At 34.6% G+C, this 21,368-nt stretch overlaps 1 protein-coding gene across 1 annotated transcript in view; it reads left to right on the top strand.

The window, feature by feature from the left end:
* The window catches only part of LOC119610424 (potassium voltage-gated channel subfamily H member 8), a gene marked incomplete at its 5' end in the record, with an annotated part of 274,124 nt that overhangs the window by 174,657 nt on the left and 78,099 nt on the right, over positions 1-21,368 (top strand). The window contains one exon of the mRNA XM_037965618.1: positions 18,683-18,807. Coding sequence (XP_037821546.1) covers positions 18,683-18,807 — 125 coding nt within the window. The remainder of the gene's footprint in view (positions 1-18,682; positions 18,808-21,368) is intronic.

Genomic DNA, 21,368 nt, shown 5'->3' with positions numbered 1-21,368 from the left:
TTTCCTTGATACTAAAGACTTGATCATATCGATCTTAGGTAATAAAGCTACCTTCGTCAATAGAATCAGAGAAGAAGAAACGAAATTCAGGATTGGAGAGTTTCGGACGAGCACTCCTTTTCTGACCATCGGTACATAAGATTCAAAATACTACGACCGCCACCAAAGCCGATAAAGTTTCGGAATAAGTCTAAAACTAATTGGACAATGTTCGGTTCCTTACTAAAGAACCGTTTATGTCAGGACACTTTTTAATGTCAAAATAAAGAAGACATAGACGCCAAAGTAGAAATACTCACAAGTGCCTTGGTTGAATCGTCCGAGGACAGCTGCCCTCTGCGAGAGCGAAGATCTGCCCAGGAGAAACCCTGGGTAACCGGGGAGATCCGGAACCTTGGTAAGACTCTTCGCAAACTATTTAACCGGGCACGACGTAAAAAGACCGCAGTATACTGGGATGAGTATCGTAGTAAACTTGGTGAATATAAGAAAATTGTTCGTAAAGCCAAACGAGACTCCTGGAAACTTTTCTGTGAACAAGTAGACAGCGTAAATGACGTATCGAAGTTAAAAAAAATCCTATCCAAAACTCATGTCCAACCGGAATCTAATGGTCGATGATACGGGCAGGAGGCTGAAGGATATGGAGGAGACAAAGAAACTCCTAATGGATTCTCATTTCCCACCCGGTATATCGAATAACATAGATGAACCGAGGAAGGGGAGGCTAACACGGAAATTGTAATTACATCTGACATGGTTAAAGGGGCAATCAAGAGCTTCGCTCCCTATAAAGCTGCAAGGCCGGATGGCATTTTTCCGGCACTCTTACAGATGGAGGCGGGACTGGTTTCCGTACATCTGTCTCAGATATTCACTGCATGCTTGAAATTCACATATACCCCATTAAATAGCAGGATGCAAGGGTAATATTTATACCTAAACTAGGGAAACCTAGCTATTCGACATCTAAGTCTTATCGACCAATAAATCTTACGTCCTTCCTACTTAAAACCTTGGAACGGAAATTTAAGCAGCATGCTTATGTAAAGGGACGATCGGTGGATACCGCTTTAAACGAAGTTGTCCACTACATAGGTGCATCCTTTGATAGCAAACTATATACACTGGCGGTATGCATTGACATCGAAGGCGCCTTCAATAACGTGCACACTGATACCCTTATCCAATCCCTATGTTGACCGGGTGTTCCGTAACTGGATCAACCACATGCTAAGGAACAGATGGATAAGCTGCGAGATGTACGATATAACTATCAGGAAAATAGTTTTTCGCGGTATACCACAGGGTGGCATTTTGTCACCTTTACTCTGGGTTACCACGATTATTAGCCTCCTAAGGACCTTAACCGAAAAAGGACTTATACCTGTCTGCTATGCAGACGACGTCGTAATACTTTTAAAGGGAAAGGATCCAAATTACTTGTGTAGAAGAGCTGAGGCGGCTCTAAATACGGCCTTGAGCTGGGCTCAACCGAGAGGCGTCAATGTTAATCCGGCAAAAACGTAAATCTGTCTCTTCACAAGAAAGACAAAAATTTCTACGTATACTGAACCTTGCTTCCTGGGCAAGAAGATACCAGTGACAGACAAAGTTAAGTACTTAGGCGTAATCCTCGACCGGAAATTAAAATGGAGACACGACATGGAGTATAGGATCAACAAGGCACATCGGTGCTGGGCGATATGTAGGAGAACTATAGGCATAAAATGGGGTCTTAGTCCTACTATGACAAATTGGCTTTATAAAAGTGTAATTAGACCAATTCTAGCTTATGCTTCAATAATCTGGTGGACTGCTTTAGACAAAAAGTGCAACATCAAACTACTACAGGGAGTTCAGCGTACATGCTGCTTGGGTATAAGTGGTGCCATGTGTACTACTTCAACCAAGGCTCTGATATGAGGCGGCGCTTACAGCCGAACGGCTCTTTACTTTAGGCGAACTGGCCAAAAGCGGTTATAGGACACGTCATCAATGTATACTGGACACATTGGAAGGTTATACACAATCATCGGACGTGCCTGATCGTATACCAGACACAGAATATGTCGGAAACTTTGAAACGCTGATCCCAGATAGAATGTCTTGGTCAAGCGGAACATTAGAGCAAATAGCAGTAGGAATCCGTTGTTACACGGATGGCTCTAAATTGGGGGAAAAAGTGGGGCCGGGGTTCTATATTGGAGACCTAGAAACAGAAATATACCAAAAATTTACCTAATCATAACACAAGCTTCCAGGCAGAAGTTCGAGCGCTTAATATACTTACCGATAGCCAGAAGGCAATTAGGGCGATATTAGGCGATAGAACTAAATCTAAGACCGTATTAGATTGTAAGAAAGCTTTAACTGAATACTCTCCCAGAGGTAAGGTTCACATCATATGGGTACCAACCCCTTCGGGAGTAGTCGGTAACGAAAGGCGAATCTAATAGCTTTAAAGGGCAGGGAGCTCGAGGCAGTTAACCTGACAAACGCGAAACTATTCGACGCTACAAAAGCTGAACTAAAATTATGGGTGAGAGAATCCCATAAGGCCTCTTGGAATAATGAAACAGTGGGTAGTACCACGAAGATCCTATGGGGTGACCCTGATGAGAGCAAGACGAAAAATCTCCTCAAAATGAGTAAGTCTGAAGTTAGTATGATGGTACGTATTCTGAGTGGACACACAGGACTACGAGCACATCTATGCAAAATTGGACGTGCGGATTCAGACGAATGTAGGACATGTGGAAAGGACAGTGAAACTCTGGAGTACTTTCTTTGCCACTGCCAGGCATTCGTCGAAGTTAGATCCAAGTATCTTGGAAGTGATGTTATTCCGGAAATAACATTCCTGAATAACACTGATTGGAAGTTTCCTTTTTTTCATGATAAGGAGCGCACAACAGGCCCGATAGTGGCCTAGGTGCATTTCTTCGGATTTGATGTAGTATACATCCTCCTATCAACCTACCTACCTATCTACCTATGTCGAATTTCATCGCTATACTCGAATTTTTAAAACGGTTATGACTGTGAAAGTAGATTTTCGGAGGCCACTTGCATGGGGGCTATACGAAAACGTGGACCGATATTGCCCATTTTCAATACCAAACAAACCTTATAAGAAATATTTGTGAAAAATTTCAACTCTCAAGGTCTTTCCTTTGTGGTTCTATGACCAGTACTTTTATGTGTTACAAATGAAAATATAAATATACCCACATCTTTTTGATGGTGGGTATAAAAAGAAGGTTGCATATGTTTAGGAAAGAAAAACGCCAGTGATGTTAACAATATTAATAGAATGATGAGTTGCTCACTTTTTGGAAATTTTTGTTTTTTTAATAAAATATTGTTATTGGTATTTTAGCGTTATCGGTATTTTGGCTTATTTCGGTATTTATATTTTAACGTTATCGGTGTTTTAACTTATTTCGGTATTGATCTTTTACTGTTATCGGTATTTTGGCTTATTTCGGTATTGGTATTATAGCGGTAACGGTAGTTGCGCTGAAAAGGTATTTTAGCGGTAACGATTGCCAACCTTGGTTAACGGTTGCCAACCTTGGTCAACCGTTCTTTTTTTTTTGGCATATTATACCCTACACCACTATAGTGTGGAGGGTATCATGCGTTTGTTATGTCTGTAACACCCAAACATATTGATCCTACACCCACCTTAAAGTATACCAATTGGCTCAGAATCACTTCCTGAGTCGATTAAGCTATGTCCGTCTGTCCGTTCGTCCGTCAGTGTGTCCATGTAAACCTTGTGCTACAGGTCGCAATTTTTAAGATAATTTGATGATATATATTTATATGTTTTTATGATATATGTTTATATGTTTTTATGGCCCAGCAAAATTTTCTTAAATTTCGGTAATGGGTAGTAGTCATTTCCTAGGTTACAAAATAATGGTTGGTACATATTAATCTCATTACTTCAAATACAATAATATTTAGTTGCTTGCAATGATTTAAATATGTACTTATACATACATATATGTACATATATATATATATATATATATATATATATATATATATATATATATATATATATATATATATATATATATATATATTCTTACATACAAGAGTCAAATAAGTAGTTGCATGTCTGCGTGTTAGTTGTTGTGTTTGATGTAGGACGATCACGGCGTCGTATTAGATATATGGGTTCATCTGATGATTCTTTAGAAATGTAGCGCAAGATCTGTTGAATGGTAAATCGCTAGTGGTACTATCTTTCATATTAAAAGCAATTTGTGGTCTTCGTCCTAAGTTATTATATGTTTGATTACTATATTGTGTTTTTTTTCGACAGTTTCTTTATTAATTTTTAATATTTCAGCAAGCTTTATTAAATGGGTTGTGGTTGGTTCAAGAAAATCTATTGCAATTACTTCAAAACGCTGATTACTTGCAACTTTACAAAGTATGCCTGCCGGTTTCAGATTTGTTGGTTTATATTACTGACATTCAATACACTTTTTCAGATATGATGTTGCCAATAATAGTGTGGGACAATACGGCTAATAGTCCCTACAATGCCATAATGTAGGATCATCGTGAAATCTCCGAAGATAGAATGACTTCTTTGATAAAATGTTATTATGTTTAATTTTATGATCGCGAGAACTGGTGCTTACAGAGTCAGGTTTCTAAAATTTGTTGCGATTGCAGAGGAGTGAGCAGAGTATGTAAGCTATGTTTTTGGGAAAATAATATAAGAAAGTTTGACTACTTCGATGTTGTCGCGGGGTGCGTTATCCGCATAAAATATATCTTGAACTCGTTGCGAAAGTATTGTGAATTTGGAATTTAAATTTGAAAATACCTACGAGTTATTTTACTGTGCGCAAAACTCTATGGATTTTCTGATATTAGTTTGATGATATTGGTTGACAAAATGAAGTTAAAATTTGTGTATCACGTCGAAATGGAAAATTTATAAACAATTTGACAAACTTAAATCTAGGATAAGCTTATTAGGAAATTTGGCCTAACTTCATATTCCGAGATACCATATCCCTTATTTAATTGAACAGCAGAGCATTATCAGTCTAAAATACAAACCTTTATTTCAGTAAATATGTATATAGGAAATTAAAATTACAAATCACGTAATACTTTACTTTATAAAAGTACTATATTAAATTTATGGGGCATAGCTTCATCTTAATAAACAACGGAAAACGAAATTAAAAAAGTCACCAAAAATTTAGGATAATTGAACAAAATGGTGTTTTTTTAGTATTTATGAAAAATTTTGAGATATTTTTGTAACATTTATAAAAGCAGAATATTGTTTATTCATGGTATTTTTACTTTGCGTCTGTTTTCAGAAACAAAAATTTGTTTTCGTCTATTGGTTGTAATATTGGTGGAGATACTAAACAAGTTTTTAAATAATTAAACAAATTCTGCTCTTCATCATTTCCATTTTATATTTTTCTTTGTTAGATTTGACAGAGGCTTTGAAATTTCGGCGAAATATGATATAAATCGACGTTGCCACGAACATGTTTGTAAAAATGAAATTAATTGCTTTAAATTCTTGTGGTGTGGTCGCTGTAGAATTGCTGGTAGTTAATAAATTACCCAAATATTTGACCTCTGCTCTACAGAAATTAAATTTTTCACGATTTAGTTGAAGTTTAAATACTTTTATTCTTTGAAACGTTTTTCTTAAATCATAAACATGGGATTCAAAATCTTGAGCAAATAATGTCCAAATATTCTAATATAATTACTTGCGGATGGTTAGGTTAGGTTACGTGGGTTGCTACTTAGCGAGTTCACTGGAGACCTTGTGTCCCATTGTGATACCCTTAGAATTGCCATTCCCTTACCTTCCTAATTTCGTTGACTATTTGGTTTTTGCGGTCTTCGTGAAAACCAGCCGGTGTTCCTAATAAAACCGATCATGTTTACTAGAGACGCATTTCTGAGACAGTCCAGATCATGGAAAAGAGTTCTACCAGGATAGAGTTGTCTGTTCTCTTGTAAGGTTGGGCAGTCACATAGGTGTTGTACCGATTCCACTTCCTCTTCGTCCAAACAGCTTCTACAGCAGCTATAATATGGGTAGCCCATACGCTCCGACATATGTCCAATCATACTGTGCCCAGTAATTATACCATTTAGAAGCCTAATCGAGCTCTTACTAAGAGACAAAAAATCCTAGTTCTATCAGTTGTCAGAGTGGTCCAGAGCAATCTCGATATTATACAAGTGGTGATATTTGAGCACCTGAGCGGTGTCTCACTCAAAGTCCAGTCATCTATCAATTTTGATAGGGTCGCCAGGGGAGTATGAATGTAATTAATATCCGAGCTACCCCACAGAGTAGGATAGGCATTAGCATCACATCCTATGACAATATCATGGCCCCGCGTATTACATTCTACTAGTGTACGTACGGAACGTGATGGCTGATTGTCTTCGTCGTAACGTAGGTACGCAGATGATATAAGTAGGGTTGGTAGCCCTTGTTGCTCTAATGCAACTACCGTTAAATCACCAGAACTGTAATTAGATAGAAGGGAAACTTTAATGTCTTTCCTGATCAAAATACAGCTCCTTCAGGGGTTGGAGAAAGGAGCACATAGTTTCGTGACCGGACAAGCCAGGGTTCTTGGATTAAGGCCACGTGGATAACTTCCTTCTCCATAAAGCACAGAAAGTCTCCATTGCTGCTTCGAAGTAGTGCAGATTAATCTGTACCACCTTCAGGCCGCTTGGATTCATCATTTCGCTTTTCTGCGGGCAGGATCAACCGGAGATGTTTGAGCTCGTACTTGATGACGCTTTGAGAGGAACGAAGGAGTTGGAGGGATTCTGAACCAATTGGCGCCATCGAACGCAGTAAAGGAGTCAGCCTTACTACGTGCGAGTTCGTCAACTAGTACCCGCAAAATCTTCTCCTCCAGAAGCAGCCATCTGTCCGTAGTAATTTTCCCATTGGGGTAACTACGGTCTATGATGGCTACTTGTAGATCAGGTGCTGATGTTAAGCTAGTTGATGGTTTCAACCTCTTACCCTCAGACACATGTTTCACCTGACCTTTGCCCTTTATACTAGGCCTGCTTGCTGGAACTTTGGTAACCATCGCTGTACCTCGAGTAGAGGAGATTCCGCACGGTCTCATAGATGTTGTAGTATTTAGCATAGCTTCATACTTCTGTATGTGTAAGTTTGGTTCCGCCGCAAAAGCTTTTCCCTTGTGGTCGGAATCGCAGGATCCCGAGAGTCCAGCGATCTGACATTTTTTTTTCATTTTATTTATTCTTTATTGAATCTTTCTTATGTAGAAATTTACAATAAGTATTAAAATCTTAACCTAAATTATAACTAACGTTGTTATTGCCAATGCAATTTCAACCAAAGTTCTCGATAATTTGATTATCTGGCAAAATCCAATGTTTCCGTTCTTCTCAGTCGTCTATGACCCTCAAATGACAGCAACTCCCTGGCAAGGGGATTTGGGTGATCCATTAGTTTCGACAAGTAGGTTAAACAAGAGAATTTGATCTCCTCGCGTATTATGGGGACATTGAGATCCCTATGGATATTACTATTGCGAATGTACCACGGAGCACCTGTTATTGACCTTAAGAGTGCTGACTGCTTTCTTTGTAATTTTTCAACATTAGATGAGGAGGCTGTTCCCCACAGTTGAATGCCGTATAGCCATATCGGTTTTATAACTGTTTTGTACAAAAGCACTTTGTATTCCAAGTCTAGAGCTGACCGTGATCCAATTAGCCAGTACATTTGAGCTGACTTTAATTTTATTTGTGTAACCTTGGCTTCAATGTGGTGAGTCCATGTTAAGCGGCGATCAAGGTGGATACCAAGATATCTCACATGGCTTTGTTTAGGAATTTTTATATTGTTTATCTGTACGGGAGGAAATTTTCTCGTCTTAAAGTAAATGTAACGTGAGTACATTTTGTTGCATTGACCTTTATTTTCCATTTGTCCAGCCACTTTTCCAATTCGCCGATGTGAAGCTGGAGTTGTTCAGAAGCTATTAAAGGGTTATCATGTATGCTTACAAAAGCGGTATCATCCGCAAATGTAGATGTGTGAGTCAGTGCGCTCGTTGGCATATCTGCAGTATATAAAATATATGGAAACGTACCTAGAATACTCCCCTGGGGTACTCCTGCAGATATTTTTCGACGTGAAGAGATCACATCTTTAGATCTGATTTGAAAAGATCTTTCATATATATAATTTTTAAGCAGTTTGTGAACATTCGCAGGTAGTAATGTGATAATTTTGTGTATTAGTCCATCGTGCCAGACTTTATCGAAAGCTTGAGAAATATCTATGAATAATGCTGAGCAATATTGCTTGCTCTCGAAGGCCTTCCGAGTAAGAGTAGTTATTCGATGTACCTGTTCGATAGTGCTATGCTTTCTTCTGAAACCAAACTGATGGTCAGGAATAATGCAATTATCGTTAAGGTGTAGTATAAGGCTTTCAAGCAATAACTTTTCAAAAAGTTTTGAGAATATAGACAACAGGCTAATGGGACGGTATGACATACCGGAGAGAGCGTCCTGTGTCTTGTTTATCTGTTTATGGTCTCCCTTAACAGAGTTCCCCTTTACTGAGTCTCCTTTTACAGGGTCATGGGCCTCTGGATTCTGTCCGTTTTTCTCATAAAGGTTTAATCCTGTCTGGTCAAAAACTTGTCCGGTTTGTCTACCCCAGTAACATGTTCGACTACCAGACCCGGGGTATTTGTCCGTTTCGTCGCAGTCACAGTAGCTCCAGTGGCACTCAGCCACAGGTCTGAATTTTAGCTGCGAAAAAGTGCGAACTGATTTTTTTATTAATTTTTTTTAGAAAATATGTCGATTATGGAATATGAATAATTTCTGGTTTTCAGTCAAATAAATGAAGTTTTTGCAAAATATTGGATCCTATAGATATATGTAATACTTCATCGTGAAGCTTTATTTATTTATGAAGTAGAATAAATTCAAAAAATGGATAATGCATCAAAGTGGGACAAAAATATAAATATGGCGGAAATAAATTAAATCTCACAAAAATCATAACGAATGCATAGCAAAATAAAAAAATAATAAATATTTATACACTCACTCTGGACGAATCGTCCTTAACAGGACATTATATTAGTCCAATCTTGGCATATGTATTTTATTTCATTTAAACTGTATACAATTATATGTAGTATCATAATTATTAATTTTATAGAAATCTGGGTAAATATATCATATTTTTCAACTTTTTCACTTTTAGTATTATATCATATAATAAATTCCCATTTTTATTCTATTATAGATATATTTTTGTAAAGCAAATGTAAATAAAATATTAGTTAATATGGTTTTATATGTAAAATTTATGTAGTTTATTCAATAATAAATACTCCAGCAATTATTGGTATTTCTAAATTGTTGTAAATCAGAACCATAAATTGTTGAAAGAAAAATATCTTTTCTAATGATCTAATAGGATCTATTTTTTATGATTACAATATTTATTTTAATCTTATTTTACTTCTCATTACAAATATATGTATATATAAATATTTAAATATATTTTCTGTCTATGCTGACTGTAAGGTGTATATGCAAAATGACATAAGTATGTCTTACATAGTCTAGAATTTACTGTTGTTTACAAAAAAGTTATCAATACGAAAGGAATACATAATTATAAACATATTAACACAAATTATAATATATTTTCAAATGAGGTTGCCCAATACAACACGTTATAGCACACCCTGTATGAAAACGGGATATCCCAAATTATACTAGTTCGATAGACCACATCTTTGTCTATAACATCACTATACATCTCTAATGGATAAGATCACAAATAAAGAAGATATGTATTAAATTCCGCTAAATTAGGATTTTCTCCCACTGTGAACCGTGCCCGAAGACTCAAGGTGACTACCAACAGCAGAGGTAATTATTTTCGGAAGACCATTCTGAAATTTATCGACAAGTCTTTGGAATTTTGCTATCGCATTTTTAAGACCGAAAGGCATTCTGTTTTCAGTTTATCAGCATCAGACATTTTAATTTGCCAATATCCCGACATTAAATCTATAGTACGAAGATACTTTTGCAGCATGTAACAAATCATCTATCTTTGGAAGTGGATATTTATCAGTAATGGTAATGGCATTTAAACGACGATAATCAACTCATACTCTTATACCGCCAGTTTTCTTTGGAATAAGCACAACCGGAAACGCCCACGGAGATTCTTCTTTCTTAATTATTAAATTCTTTAATATGTCGGCAATTTCAGCTTTAAGGTTTTCTTTCATCACCGGTGAAATGCGGTATGGAGGACATGACATAGGCGTATATATGCCAGTGTTAATAAAATTTATAAGGTGTGGGATAGTTTCTGAGTTATTTTCAAAAACAGAATGAAGCTCTTGTAGTAAGTTCTTCATAGTAGTTTTTTGGCTATTAGACAGATTTGATCCTTCCGTGATTTTAAGATTTAAATCAAAATAATTAATTTCAATATTTATACTGTTTTGTTTAAATTTTACTCTTTTTAGTGGCGGGAAAAGATCACAATCATAAACCATCAGAAATACTTCCTTCAAAGATTTTATTAATGCTACCTGAGATATAAACATATGTTGATGTATTATCACAATTCTTAGGGGTGTTTTTTTCATCGCTTGAGACGGTATTTGAGTTCTCATACCAACATTATTATTATCAATAATATTTGTTTAAATTAATCGTATAGATTTAATTAAGTTAATTAAATTACTTTTATGGACTATGGCAAAAATACTGGGGATGAAAGAAAAGGATGTACTCAGAGAGCTCCAAGCTACATCAGCCTTTAAACATACGTGAGGGTTCCGACTCTGAATCCTTATATGATAATAACACCACCATCATAACAAATCCTAAAAGGGATGAAATAGAGAAAATGGTGAAAGTTATGAGTGATAGCATAGCTAATGTACCTATTACTAAAAACCGATTTCTGGAGAGGAGGGAGTTGAAGAATCTGCTTCTGGAAATCATAGTGAGTCAATCCCATGACACTCCAAATGAAAAATCAGACTCCCTCTCAAAAAAAGTGCTCCCCGTTTTCTAATATACAGTCGAAGCCAAGCCATATCTTTCTCAAAGGAACCTCAAATCAGAATCCTGCGATCCTCTGGGGTACATTGGACACCGGTTTCACTAAGAATACACTCTCCCTGTATCTGGGAAATCTTTTCTAAACAAAGCCGGTGTTGGTCATACCATAGAAGCCGTTGTTGGACATACCATAGAGTAGAAAGTCCTTGCGGAATTATTTCATAATGAAATAAGTGCCCCAATTTGTGGAGTTATTTCATTTTTGTTTTGGGGAGTTATTTCATGACGCCTGACCAACAACGGCTTCGCTTAATAAATATTTCCTAAATAGCCGGCCTGGCGTCATGAAATAACTCCCCACGATATAACTCCCCAAAACAAAAATGAAATAACTCCCTAAAAATTTCTTCAGAAAGCAAAAACAAAGAAATTTGGGGATTTAATTCGCTTTTTGGGGCATTATTTCACATTTTAAATGGGGAGTTATTCCATTATGAAATAATTCCTCAATATTCAAAAATGAAATAAATCCCTAAAAATATTTATGGGGAGTAATTTCATTATATTACTTTTGTCACATGAAATAAAAATAGATGTCTGATAGCCGGCCTTCGGCCGGGCGCAAGTACCAACTACGGCTTCGCTTGCGCCCGGCCGCAGACCGCCTATTAAGGGAATCTTTATTAAGCGATTAAGCTGAAATGTAATAAACTTTGAAGCCCCACTCGAAAGTATGAGCGACCTACTTTTTTATGGGAACTTATTTCATTTTAAAATTAGGGATTTGTTTCATATGAAATAAATCCCCAAAAATGGGATGTTATTTCATTTTAATTTAGGAAGTTATTTCATTTCGTTGGGGCTTTTTTTCATTTTTAAATTGAGGAATTTTTTCATTTCATTCATTTTTAAATTGAGGAATTTTTTCACGCCATCGGGCCTACGACCGGAAGCAAGAATTTACTACTGTATTATATGTCCAACACCGGATTCGCTTAGTAAAGACTTCCTAAATAGCCGACCTAAGGCCGAACGCTTTTGATACAGGGAGAGTGTACTCTTAGCGAAGCCGGTACCCCAGAGGATAAAACCCTTGCGCCAGGCCGAAGGCAGGCTATCAGACATATATTTTTTATTTCATGTGACAAAAGTAATATAATATAATAACTCCCCAAAAGTATCTTTAGGGATTTATTTCATTTTTGAATTTTGAGGAATTACTTCATAATGAAATAACTCCTCATTTTAAATGTGAAGTAATGCCCCAAATTTCGTTGTTGTTGCTTTATGAAAAAATTCTTAGGGAGTTATCCCATTTTCGTTTTTGGGAGTTATTTGATGGGCGCCATGAAATAACTCCCCAAAACAAAAATTAAATAAGTAACTTATTTCATTATGAAATATTCCCCAATTTAAAAAGGAAAAAAAGCTCCAACGAAATGAAATAAATTTATTTCGTGTGACAAAAGTAATGTAATGAAATAACTCCCCAAAAATATTTTTAGGGATTTATTTGAATTTTGAGGAATTATTTCATAATGAAATAACTCCTTATTTTAAATGTGAAATAATGCCCCAAAAAACGAATTATATTCCTAAATTTCGTTGTTTTTGCTTTCTGAACAAATTTTTAATGAGTTATTTCATTTTTGTTTTGGGAAGTTATTTCGTGGGGAGTTCGACGCCTATTGATGACGCCTTATTTAATTTTTGTTTTAGGGAGTTATTTCAATAGTCACTTCAGGCTACATGGTCAAATCACCAACTAGAAGACAGTTTAATTTATAACCATGATTGACGTTATCCAAGTAAACCTACATCGGAGCGAGACGGCTACCAACGCTATGGTGGCTAAAATAAACATAGGTAGATACAAATAGCTTTAGTCCAGGAACCCAGGACGATTCGAAATACGGTTTCTGGATCAAATCACGTACATTTCCAACTTTTCTACGCTGATGCAGAGTCTCGCCCGAGAACATATATCTTATGTCGCAAGAACTTATGTTTTTTCCCCTCAACAGGATTGTAAACATCTGATAATACGGTGCTGAAGCAAGGTCGTAGCAACGGCGTCATGAAATAACTCCTCACGAAATAACCCCCCAAAACAAAAATGAAATAACTCCTCAAATTTATATCATTATGAAATAATTCCCCAATTTAAAAATGAGAAAAAGCTTCAACCAAATGAAATAACTTCCTAAATTAAATTGAAAGAATACGGCGTCAAGGGTTTTATCCTCTGGGGTACATTGGACACTGGCTTCGTTAAGAATACACTATCCCTGTATCAAGAGTGTTCAGCCTTAGGCCGGCTATTTAGAAAATCTTTACTAAGCGAAGCCGGTGTTGGTCATATTATAGAGTAGTAAATCAGTGCGTCCGGCCGTTGGCTGGCTCTTTAGGAAATATTTATTAAGCGAAGCCGTTGATGGACATACCATAGAGTAGAAAGTCCTTGCGGGAATAAGGCAATCTTTATTAATCGATTAAACTGAAATGTATTAAACTTTTGTTATTATTATTATTATTATTATTATTATTATTATTATTATTATCATTATTATTATTATTATTATTATTATTATTATTATTATTATTATTATTATTATTATTATTATTATTATTATTATTATTATTATTATTATTATTATTATTATTATTATTATTATTATTGTTATTATTATTATTATTATTATTATTATTATTATTATTATTATTATTATTATTATTATTATTATTATTATTATTATTATTATTATTATTATTATTATTATTATTATTATTATTATTCAACTGGCACTGAACTGCTCTTATTTAATTCACCACTAGTGTACTGGAATGCATGTAAATGCATGGTTGTTTTTATTATGCTCTTTGTATGTCTCTCTCTCTATTTGAATTCGCCGCATACTTCATATGTACGTACATATAATTGCGTTTCTTAAATGCATGCAGTTCAGTTGATCAGTGACCAGCGAACGACAAAAAACAGCGGCTATCAAGCAAACAAAACTTATTCATTGTAATAAACAGAACAACACTTAAATACATAAAGAAAAAGAGGTTCTTGTATTTTTTTTTATTTAAAGTGGACAACAATAAAAATAAACTACAGTAAATACAATTTGCAATATTTAAGAATAATCTATTTGTTCCCCTTTCCCCTTCACAAAAACAGTTACTTTTAAATGGAAAGTTATTTCATTTTAAAATTAGGGATTTTTTCATATGAAATAAATGGCGTCATGAAATAACTCCCCACGAAATAACTCCCCAAAACAAAAAAGAAATAACTCCCTAAAGATTTGTTCAGAAAGCAAAAACAACGAAATTTGGGGATTTAATTCGTTTTTTGGGGCATTATTTCACATTTAAAATGGGGAGATATTTCGTTATGAAATAATTTCTCAAAATTCAAAAATGAAATAAAACCCTAAAAATATTTTTGGGGAGTTATTTCATTATATTACATTTGTCACACGAAATAAATAATATATGTCTGATAGCCGGCCTTCGGCCGGGCGCAAGGGTTTTATACTCTGGGGTACATTGGACACCGGCTTCGCTAAGAATACACTCTCCTTGTATCAAAAGTGTTCGGCCTTAGGACGGCTATTTAGGAAATCTTTATTAAGCGAAGCCGGTGTTGGTCATATTATAGAGTGGTAAATCCTTGCGCCCGGCCGTAGGCCAGCTATTTAGGAAATATTTATTAAGCGAAGCCGTTGTTGGACATACCATAGAGTTGAAAGTCCTTGCGCCCGGCCGCAGGCCGGCTATTAAGGGAATCTTTATTAAGCGATTAAACTGAAATGTATTAAACTTTGAAGCCCCACTCGAAAGTATGAGCGACCTACTTTTTTTAGAAATGTCACTAAGACCGACTTGTTCCATAATTTGTTATTTTTAAATGGGAACTTATTTCATTTTAAAATTAGGGATTTGTTTCATATGAAATTAATCCCTAAAAAATGAGGTGTTATTTCATTTTAATTTATGAAGTTATTTCATTTCGTTGGGGCTTTTTTTCATTTTTAAAATGGGGAATTATTTAATAATGAAATAAGTCCCCAAATTTGAGGACTTATTTCATTTTTGTTTTGGGAAGTTATTTCGTGGGGAGTTCGACGCCTATTGATGACGCCTTATTTAATTTTTGTTTTAGGGAGTTATTTCAATAGTCACTTCAGGCTACATGGTCAAATCACCAACTAGAAGACAGTTTAATTTATAACCATGATTGACGTTATCCAAGTAAACCTACATCGGAGCGAGACGGCTACCAACGCTATGGTGGCTAAAATAAACATAGGTAGATACAAATAGCTTTAGTCCAGGAACCCAGGACGATTCGAAATACGGTTTCTGGATCAAATCACGTACATTTCCAACTTTTCTACGCTGATGCAGAGTCTCGCCCGAGAACATATATCTTATGTCGCAAGAACTTATGTTTTTTCCCCTCAACAGGATTGTAAACATCTGATAATACGGTGCTGAAGCAAGGTCGTAGCAACGGCGTCATGAAATAACTCCTCACGAAATAACCCCCCAAAACAAAAATGAAATAACTCCTCAAATTTATATCATTATGAAATAATTCCCCAATTTAAAAATGAGAAAAAGCTTCAACCAAATGAAATAACTTCCTAAATTAAATTGAAAGAATACGGCGTCAAGGGTTTTATCCTCTGGGGTACATTGGACACTGGCTTCGTTAAGAATACACTATCCCTGTATCAAGAGTGTTCAGCCTTAGGCCGGCTATTTAGAAAATCTTTACTAAGCGAAGCCGGTGTTGGTCATATTATAGAGTAGTAAATCAGTGCGTCCGGCCGTTGGCTGGCTCTTTAGGAAATATTTATTAAGCGAAGCCGTTGATGGACATACCATAGAGTAGAAAGTCCTTGCGGGAATAAGGCAATCTTTATTAATCGATTAAACTGAAATGTATTAAACTTTTGTTATTATTATTATTATTATTATTATTATTATTATTATTATTATTATTATTATTATTATTATTATTATTATTATTATTATTATTATTATTATTATTATTATTATTATTATTATTATTATTATTATTATTATTATTATTATTATTATTGTTATTATTATTATTATTATTATTATTATTATTATTATTATTATTATTATTATTATTATTATTATTATTATTATTATTATTATTATTATTATTATTATTATTATTATTATTATTATTATTCAACTGGCACTGAACTGCTCTTATTTAATTCACCACTAGTGTACTGGAATGCATGTAAATGCATGGTTGTTTTTATTATGCTCTTTGTATGTCTCTCTCTCTATTTGAATTCGCCGCATACTTCATATGTACGTACATATAATTGCGTTTCTTAAATGCATGCAGTTCAGTTGATCAGTGACCAGCGAACGACAAAAAACAGCGGCTATCAAGCAAACAAAACTTATTCATTGTAATAAACAGAACAACACTTAAATACATAAAGAAAAAGAGGTTCTTGTATTTTTTTTTATTTAAAGTGGACAACAATAAAAATAAACTACAGTAAATACAATTTGCAATATTTAAGAATAATCTATTTGTTCCCCTTTCCCCTTCACAAAAACAGTTACTTTTAAATGGAAAGTTATTTCATTTTAAAATTAGGGATTTTTTCATATGAAATAAATGGCGTCATGAAATAACTCCCCAAAACAAAAAAGAAATAACTCCCTAAAGATTTGTTCAGAAAGCAAAAACAACGAAATTTGGGGATTTAATTCGTTTTTTGGGGCATTATTTCACATTTAAAATGGGGAGATATTTCGTTATGAAATAATTTCTCAAAATTCAAAAATGAAATAAAACCCTAAAAATATTTTTGGGGAGTTATTTCATTATATTACATTTGTCACACGAAATAAATAATATATGTCTGATAGCCGGCCTTCGGCCGGGCGCAAGGGTTTTATACTCTGGGGTACATTGGACACCGGCTTCGCTAAGAATACACTCTCCTTGTATCAAAAGTGTTCGGCCTTAGGACGGCTATTTAGGAAATCTTTATTAAGCGAAGCCGGTGTTGGTCATATTATAGAGTGGTAAATCCTTGCGCCCGGCCGTAGGCCAGCTATTTAGGAAATATTTATTAAGCGAAGCCGTTGTTGGACATACCATAGAGTTGAAAGTCCTTGCGCCCGGCCGCAGGCCGGCTATTAAGGGAATCTTTATTAAGCGATTAAACTGAAATGTATTAAACTTTGAAGCCCCACTCGAAAGTATGAGCGACCTACTTTTTTTAGAAATGTCACTAAGACCGACTTGTTCCATAATTTGTTATTTTTAAATGGGAACTTATTTCATTTTAAAATTAGGGATTTGTTTCATATGAAATTAATCCCTAAAAAATGAGGTGTTATTTCATTTTAATTTATGAAGTTATTTCATTTCGTTGGGGCTTTTTTTCATTTTTAAAATGGGGAATTATTTAATAATGAAATAAGTCCCCAAATTTGAGGACTTATTTCATTTTTGTTTTGGGAAGTTATTTCGTGGGGAGTTATTTTATGACGCCAAAGAATACCCCTTTTTTGTGGATTTATTTCATATGAAACAAATCCCTAATTTTAAAATGGAATAAGTTCCCATTTAAAAATTCGACATCTAGAGATAAAAAATAACAAATTATGGGACAAGTCGGTTTTACTTTCGAGTGGGGCTTCCAAGTTTAATACATTTCGTAGCAACATATACCTTGCATCTGTTTACCTGCCCTTCGATTCTCCGACACTACCACCAACGTCGGATCTGATGAAACTGGTTGAAGAGGCACAAAGAAAAAATAAGAAAAAGGTTGGAACATGTATCTTATATCACAAGAACTTATGTTTTCGCTTCTCAACAGGATTGTCAACATTGGATAATACTGTGCTGAAGCAAGGTTGTAGCAACATTTACCTTGCATCTGTTTACCTTCCCTTCGATTCTCCGACACTACGACCAACGTCATACCATTCTATACGTAATTATAATAGTTTAGATATAAGTTTCGAAAAAACACAAAACATTGTTGATGAAAATTTTAACTGAATTTTTAAACCACTTCCTGCAGCTTAAAACAATTAACATAATAGATAATACTTGAATGCTTGATATAAAAACCATTTTTAAATAAACTTATTATTTAAATGCAATGCCTGTGTTCTGTAACTTTCTACAAAAAAATTCTAAAAATTTATAATCGTCTTGTTTAAAAGAGGGTGAACACACGTAATTCAAATATATTTTGGTTAATTATAATGTGTTCAGTTTAAAAATTTTTTGAATCGCACAACTAAAAAGTGGAAGACTATTGTACTTCAATGTTTTTTTCTCTACTCAAAAAATACAGAACACAGACACGGTTTTTTGAATTCGGTATTGGTATTAATACCGATATTCAACTTTAAACGGCATTTAATCGATATCGATTCCAACCTTGCAAAATAGTATAAGTTTTAAAATGCTTACATAAGTTGCTTTCAATTTGAATATAAAAATATAACAATAAATTTTTTTCAGGTAAAGGAGATCTAGTTGGATCTGATATCAATGTACACCTTGTTGCCACTTCAAATGGGCAAATGACAGCAACAACAAATATGGCAGGACAAGATGTCGTTGTAAGGTGTAGTAGCGACATCAAGGTAATAATACTCATATGTTAACAAATTATTATGAAATATATATGGGCAATTTTGTGACCCAACTTTCAAAATCGATGTCTTCCGATTTTAAAAGTTAATACTATTGGATACTAGGTACAATTGGATAATAGGTCAAACACAAATTTTCAGCTCAATCGGTCAAGAACTGTCGGACTTAGAGGGGCCTTTTGATTATACAGGGTTTTATTCAAATGTGTGTAACTTTTCCCCTACTGGTCCTAGAAAAAATTGTCCAAAGGAATTCAGATAGCTATTAATACATTGCTTCCAAAAAAATTATTATTTTTTTAATTTTTTTTTGGTCAGATGAAAGCTCATACAATTTCCTTTAAGGGCTTCATAGTCCCATAATGGAATGCGAGTGGGATATCTATCAAAAAAATTATTTCCTTAACTCAAGAATAAATTTTTTTCAGATTTGGCAATTAATTTTCTGAACATTTGTGTCTGGCCTACTATCCAGGTTAGTACTATAACCTTGGTGCAAATTTCATCCAAATCGATCTTTTGAGTTGGATCCCTTGACACGAAATTGCCCATATATGTATATGTAAATCTAACTCTAACGTTCTTTAAGTCATAAGGTGTGTTTTAAAATTATAAGATCAAATATATTTTTCGAATTTCTCTTCAAGTATTGAATGGATCTACAAACAATTTTTAAAAATAATACATTTTTGCATTTACTATTTATAAATATACAAAAAAAAACAAACTTGAAATTATTTTTGTTGCATTTCTGGAAGTTTTCCGTTATTTTAATGTTTCAACTTAGTAGGCCATAAATCTTGGATATAATTGGTCCTAAAATAAAGAAAAAAATTGTGTCTTTGATATGCCATGTAGATTTTGTTCACTCTGGCCCAGCAAAAGGTAAAATTATTTCACCTAGCCCCCATACAACTGAACCCCTGAATAGGGCTTGTAAAGCTTGTAATCAAACTACAGCTCGCAATTTTGAAGATAATTCAATGAAATTTTGCACATGATCTTCTATGGTATCGGAGACAAAGCCTATTGAAAATGGTTAACATCGGTCCATTTTCTCACCTAGCCCCCATACAAGTGAACCCCCGAATAGGGCTTGTAAACCTTGTAATCAAACTACAAGTCGCAATTTTGAAGGTAATTCAATAAAATTTGGCAGAGATGATGGTTAAAATCGGTCCATTATTTCACCTAGCCCCCATACAACTGAACCCGATGAATAGGGATTTTAAGTTCATAATTATGTTTAATATAGTCGTATCTCGACAAAACAGGCAACAGGTGTAGGGTATTATATGGTCGGCCTCGACCGACTATACATTTTACATTAGTTTATATTTTCGAAGGAAAAAAGTGGAATCCAGATAGAAAATTGAGGATATTGGAAAGATATGAGCAAGGATTCCCTAAACTTTTCCAAGAGAAATTTTGGTGATGGGTTGCTGATGCTTAGTGCTCCGACGTCTGTTTCCAATTCCAATTTCTGTCATATAAAATTAACAACACGTCCTACACCAGAACTCTAGAAATTAATTTTGTGTTTTTCATGACACAAAGTCCAACAAAAAACTAAATTTTCAACAAGAAAATGCTTTTATACCCAACATTAGATTTTTCAAAAACTGGTTTAACACCAAAAATACACCTGCTTAAGAGTAGTCAGCAGTGCTAACTAGATGTAAAGTCCATGGAAAATCTTTGGGGGATACAACCCAATCTAGTTTACTTGGGAAATCAACTGTACGAAAACCTTAATATACGAAAAAATAGAATTTCTCAGGAATCATCAAATATTGATCAAAATATAATAAAAACTTTAGTAAAAAGTGTGAATTCTGGAATATTAAGTCTTCTAAAATATAAGGGAGGGCGAATTAGCAAAAAAAGTAATGAAATATTTTGATAATTTTGATAATTTTGAAACACAGGCAAACTTGTTATTTGAAAAATATTAGAAATTACGAAAGAAATGGAAACAAATTGCACATCGATGAAAAGCACGTTTAAAGATGATCATGTTTTCAAAATAATTTATAAAATATACGAAAGAACTGGAAACAAATTGCACATCGATGAAAAGCACGTTAGGTTAGGTTGATAGGAGGATGTATACTACATCAAATCCGAAGAAGTACACCTAGGCCACTATCGGGCCTGTTGTGCGCTCCAATTCAAGAAAAAAAAAAATTTGTTCACTGAATGTATTATTTTTCCATGTTCAGAAACTCAGTTTCCTGGACGTAATTCCTAAGAATCTTCCAATCGGTGTTGGTTAAGAATGTTATTTCCGGAATAACATCACTTCCAAGATACTTGGATCTAACTTCGACGAATGCCTGACAATGGCAAAGAAATTGCTACAGAGTTTCACTGTCCTCTCCACATGCTCTACATTCGTCTGAATCCGCACGTCCAATTTTGTATAGATGTGCTCGTAATCCTGTGTGTCCACTCAGAATACGTACCATCATACTAACTTCAGACTTGCTCATTTTGAGGAGATTTTTCGTCTTGCTCTCATCAGGGTCACCCCATAGGATCTTCGTGGTACT

Source organism: Lucilia sericata, unplaced genomic scaffold (assembly GCF_015586225.1).
Source record: "Lucilia sericata isolate MDLA Ls3-8-SP2 unplaced genomic scaffold, ASM1558622v1 Contig000028F_arrow, whole genome shotgun sequence".
In the NCBI taxonomy this organism is placed as follows: Eukaryota; Metazoa; Arthropoda; class Insecta; order Diptera; family Calliphoridae; genus Lucilia; species Lucilia sericata.
This window is presented reverse-complemented; position numbering and strand designations above follow the sequence as displayed.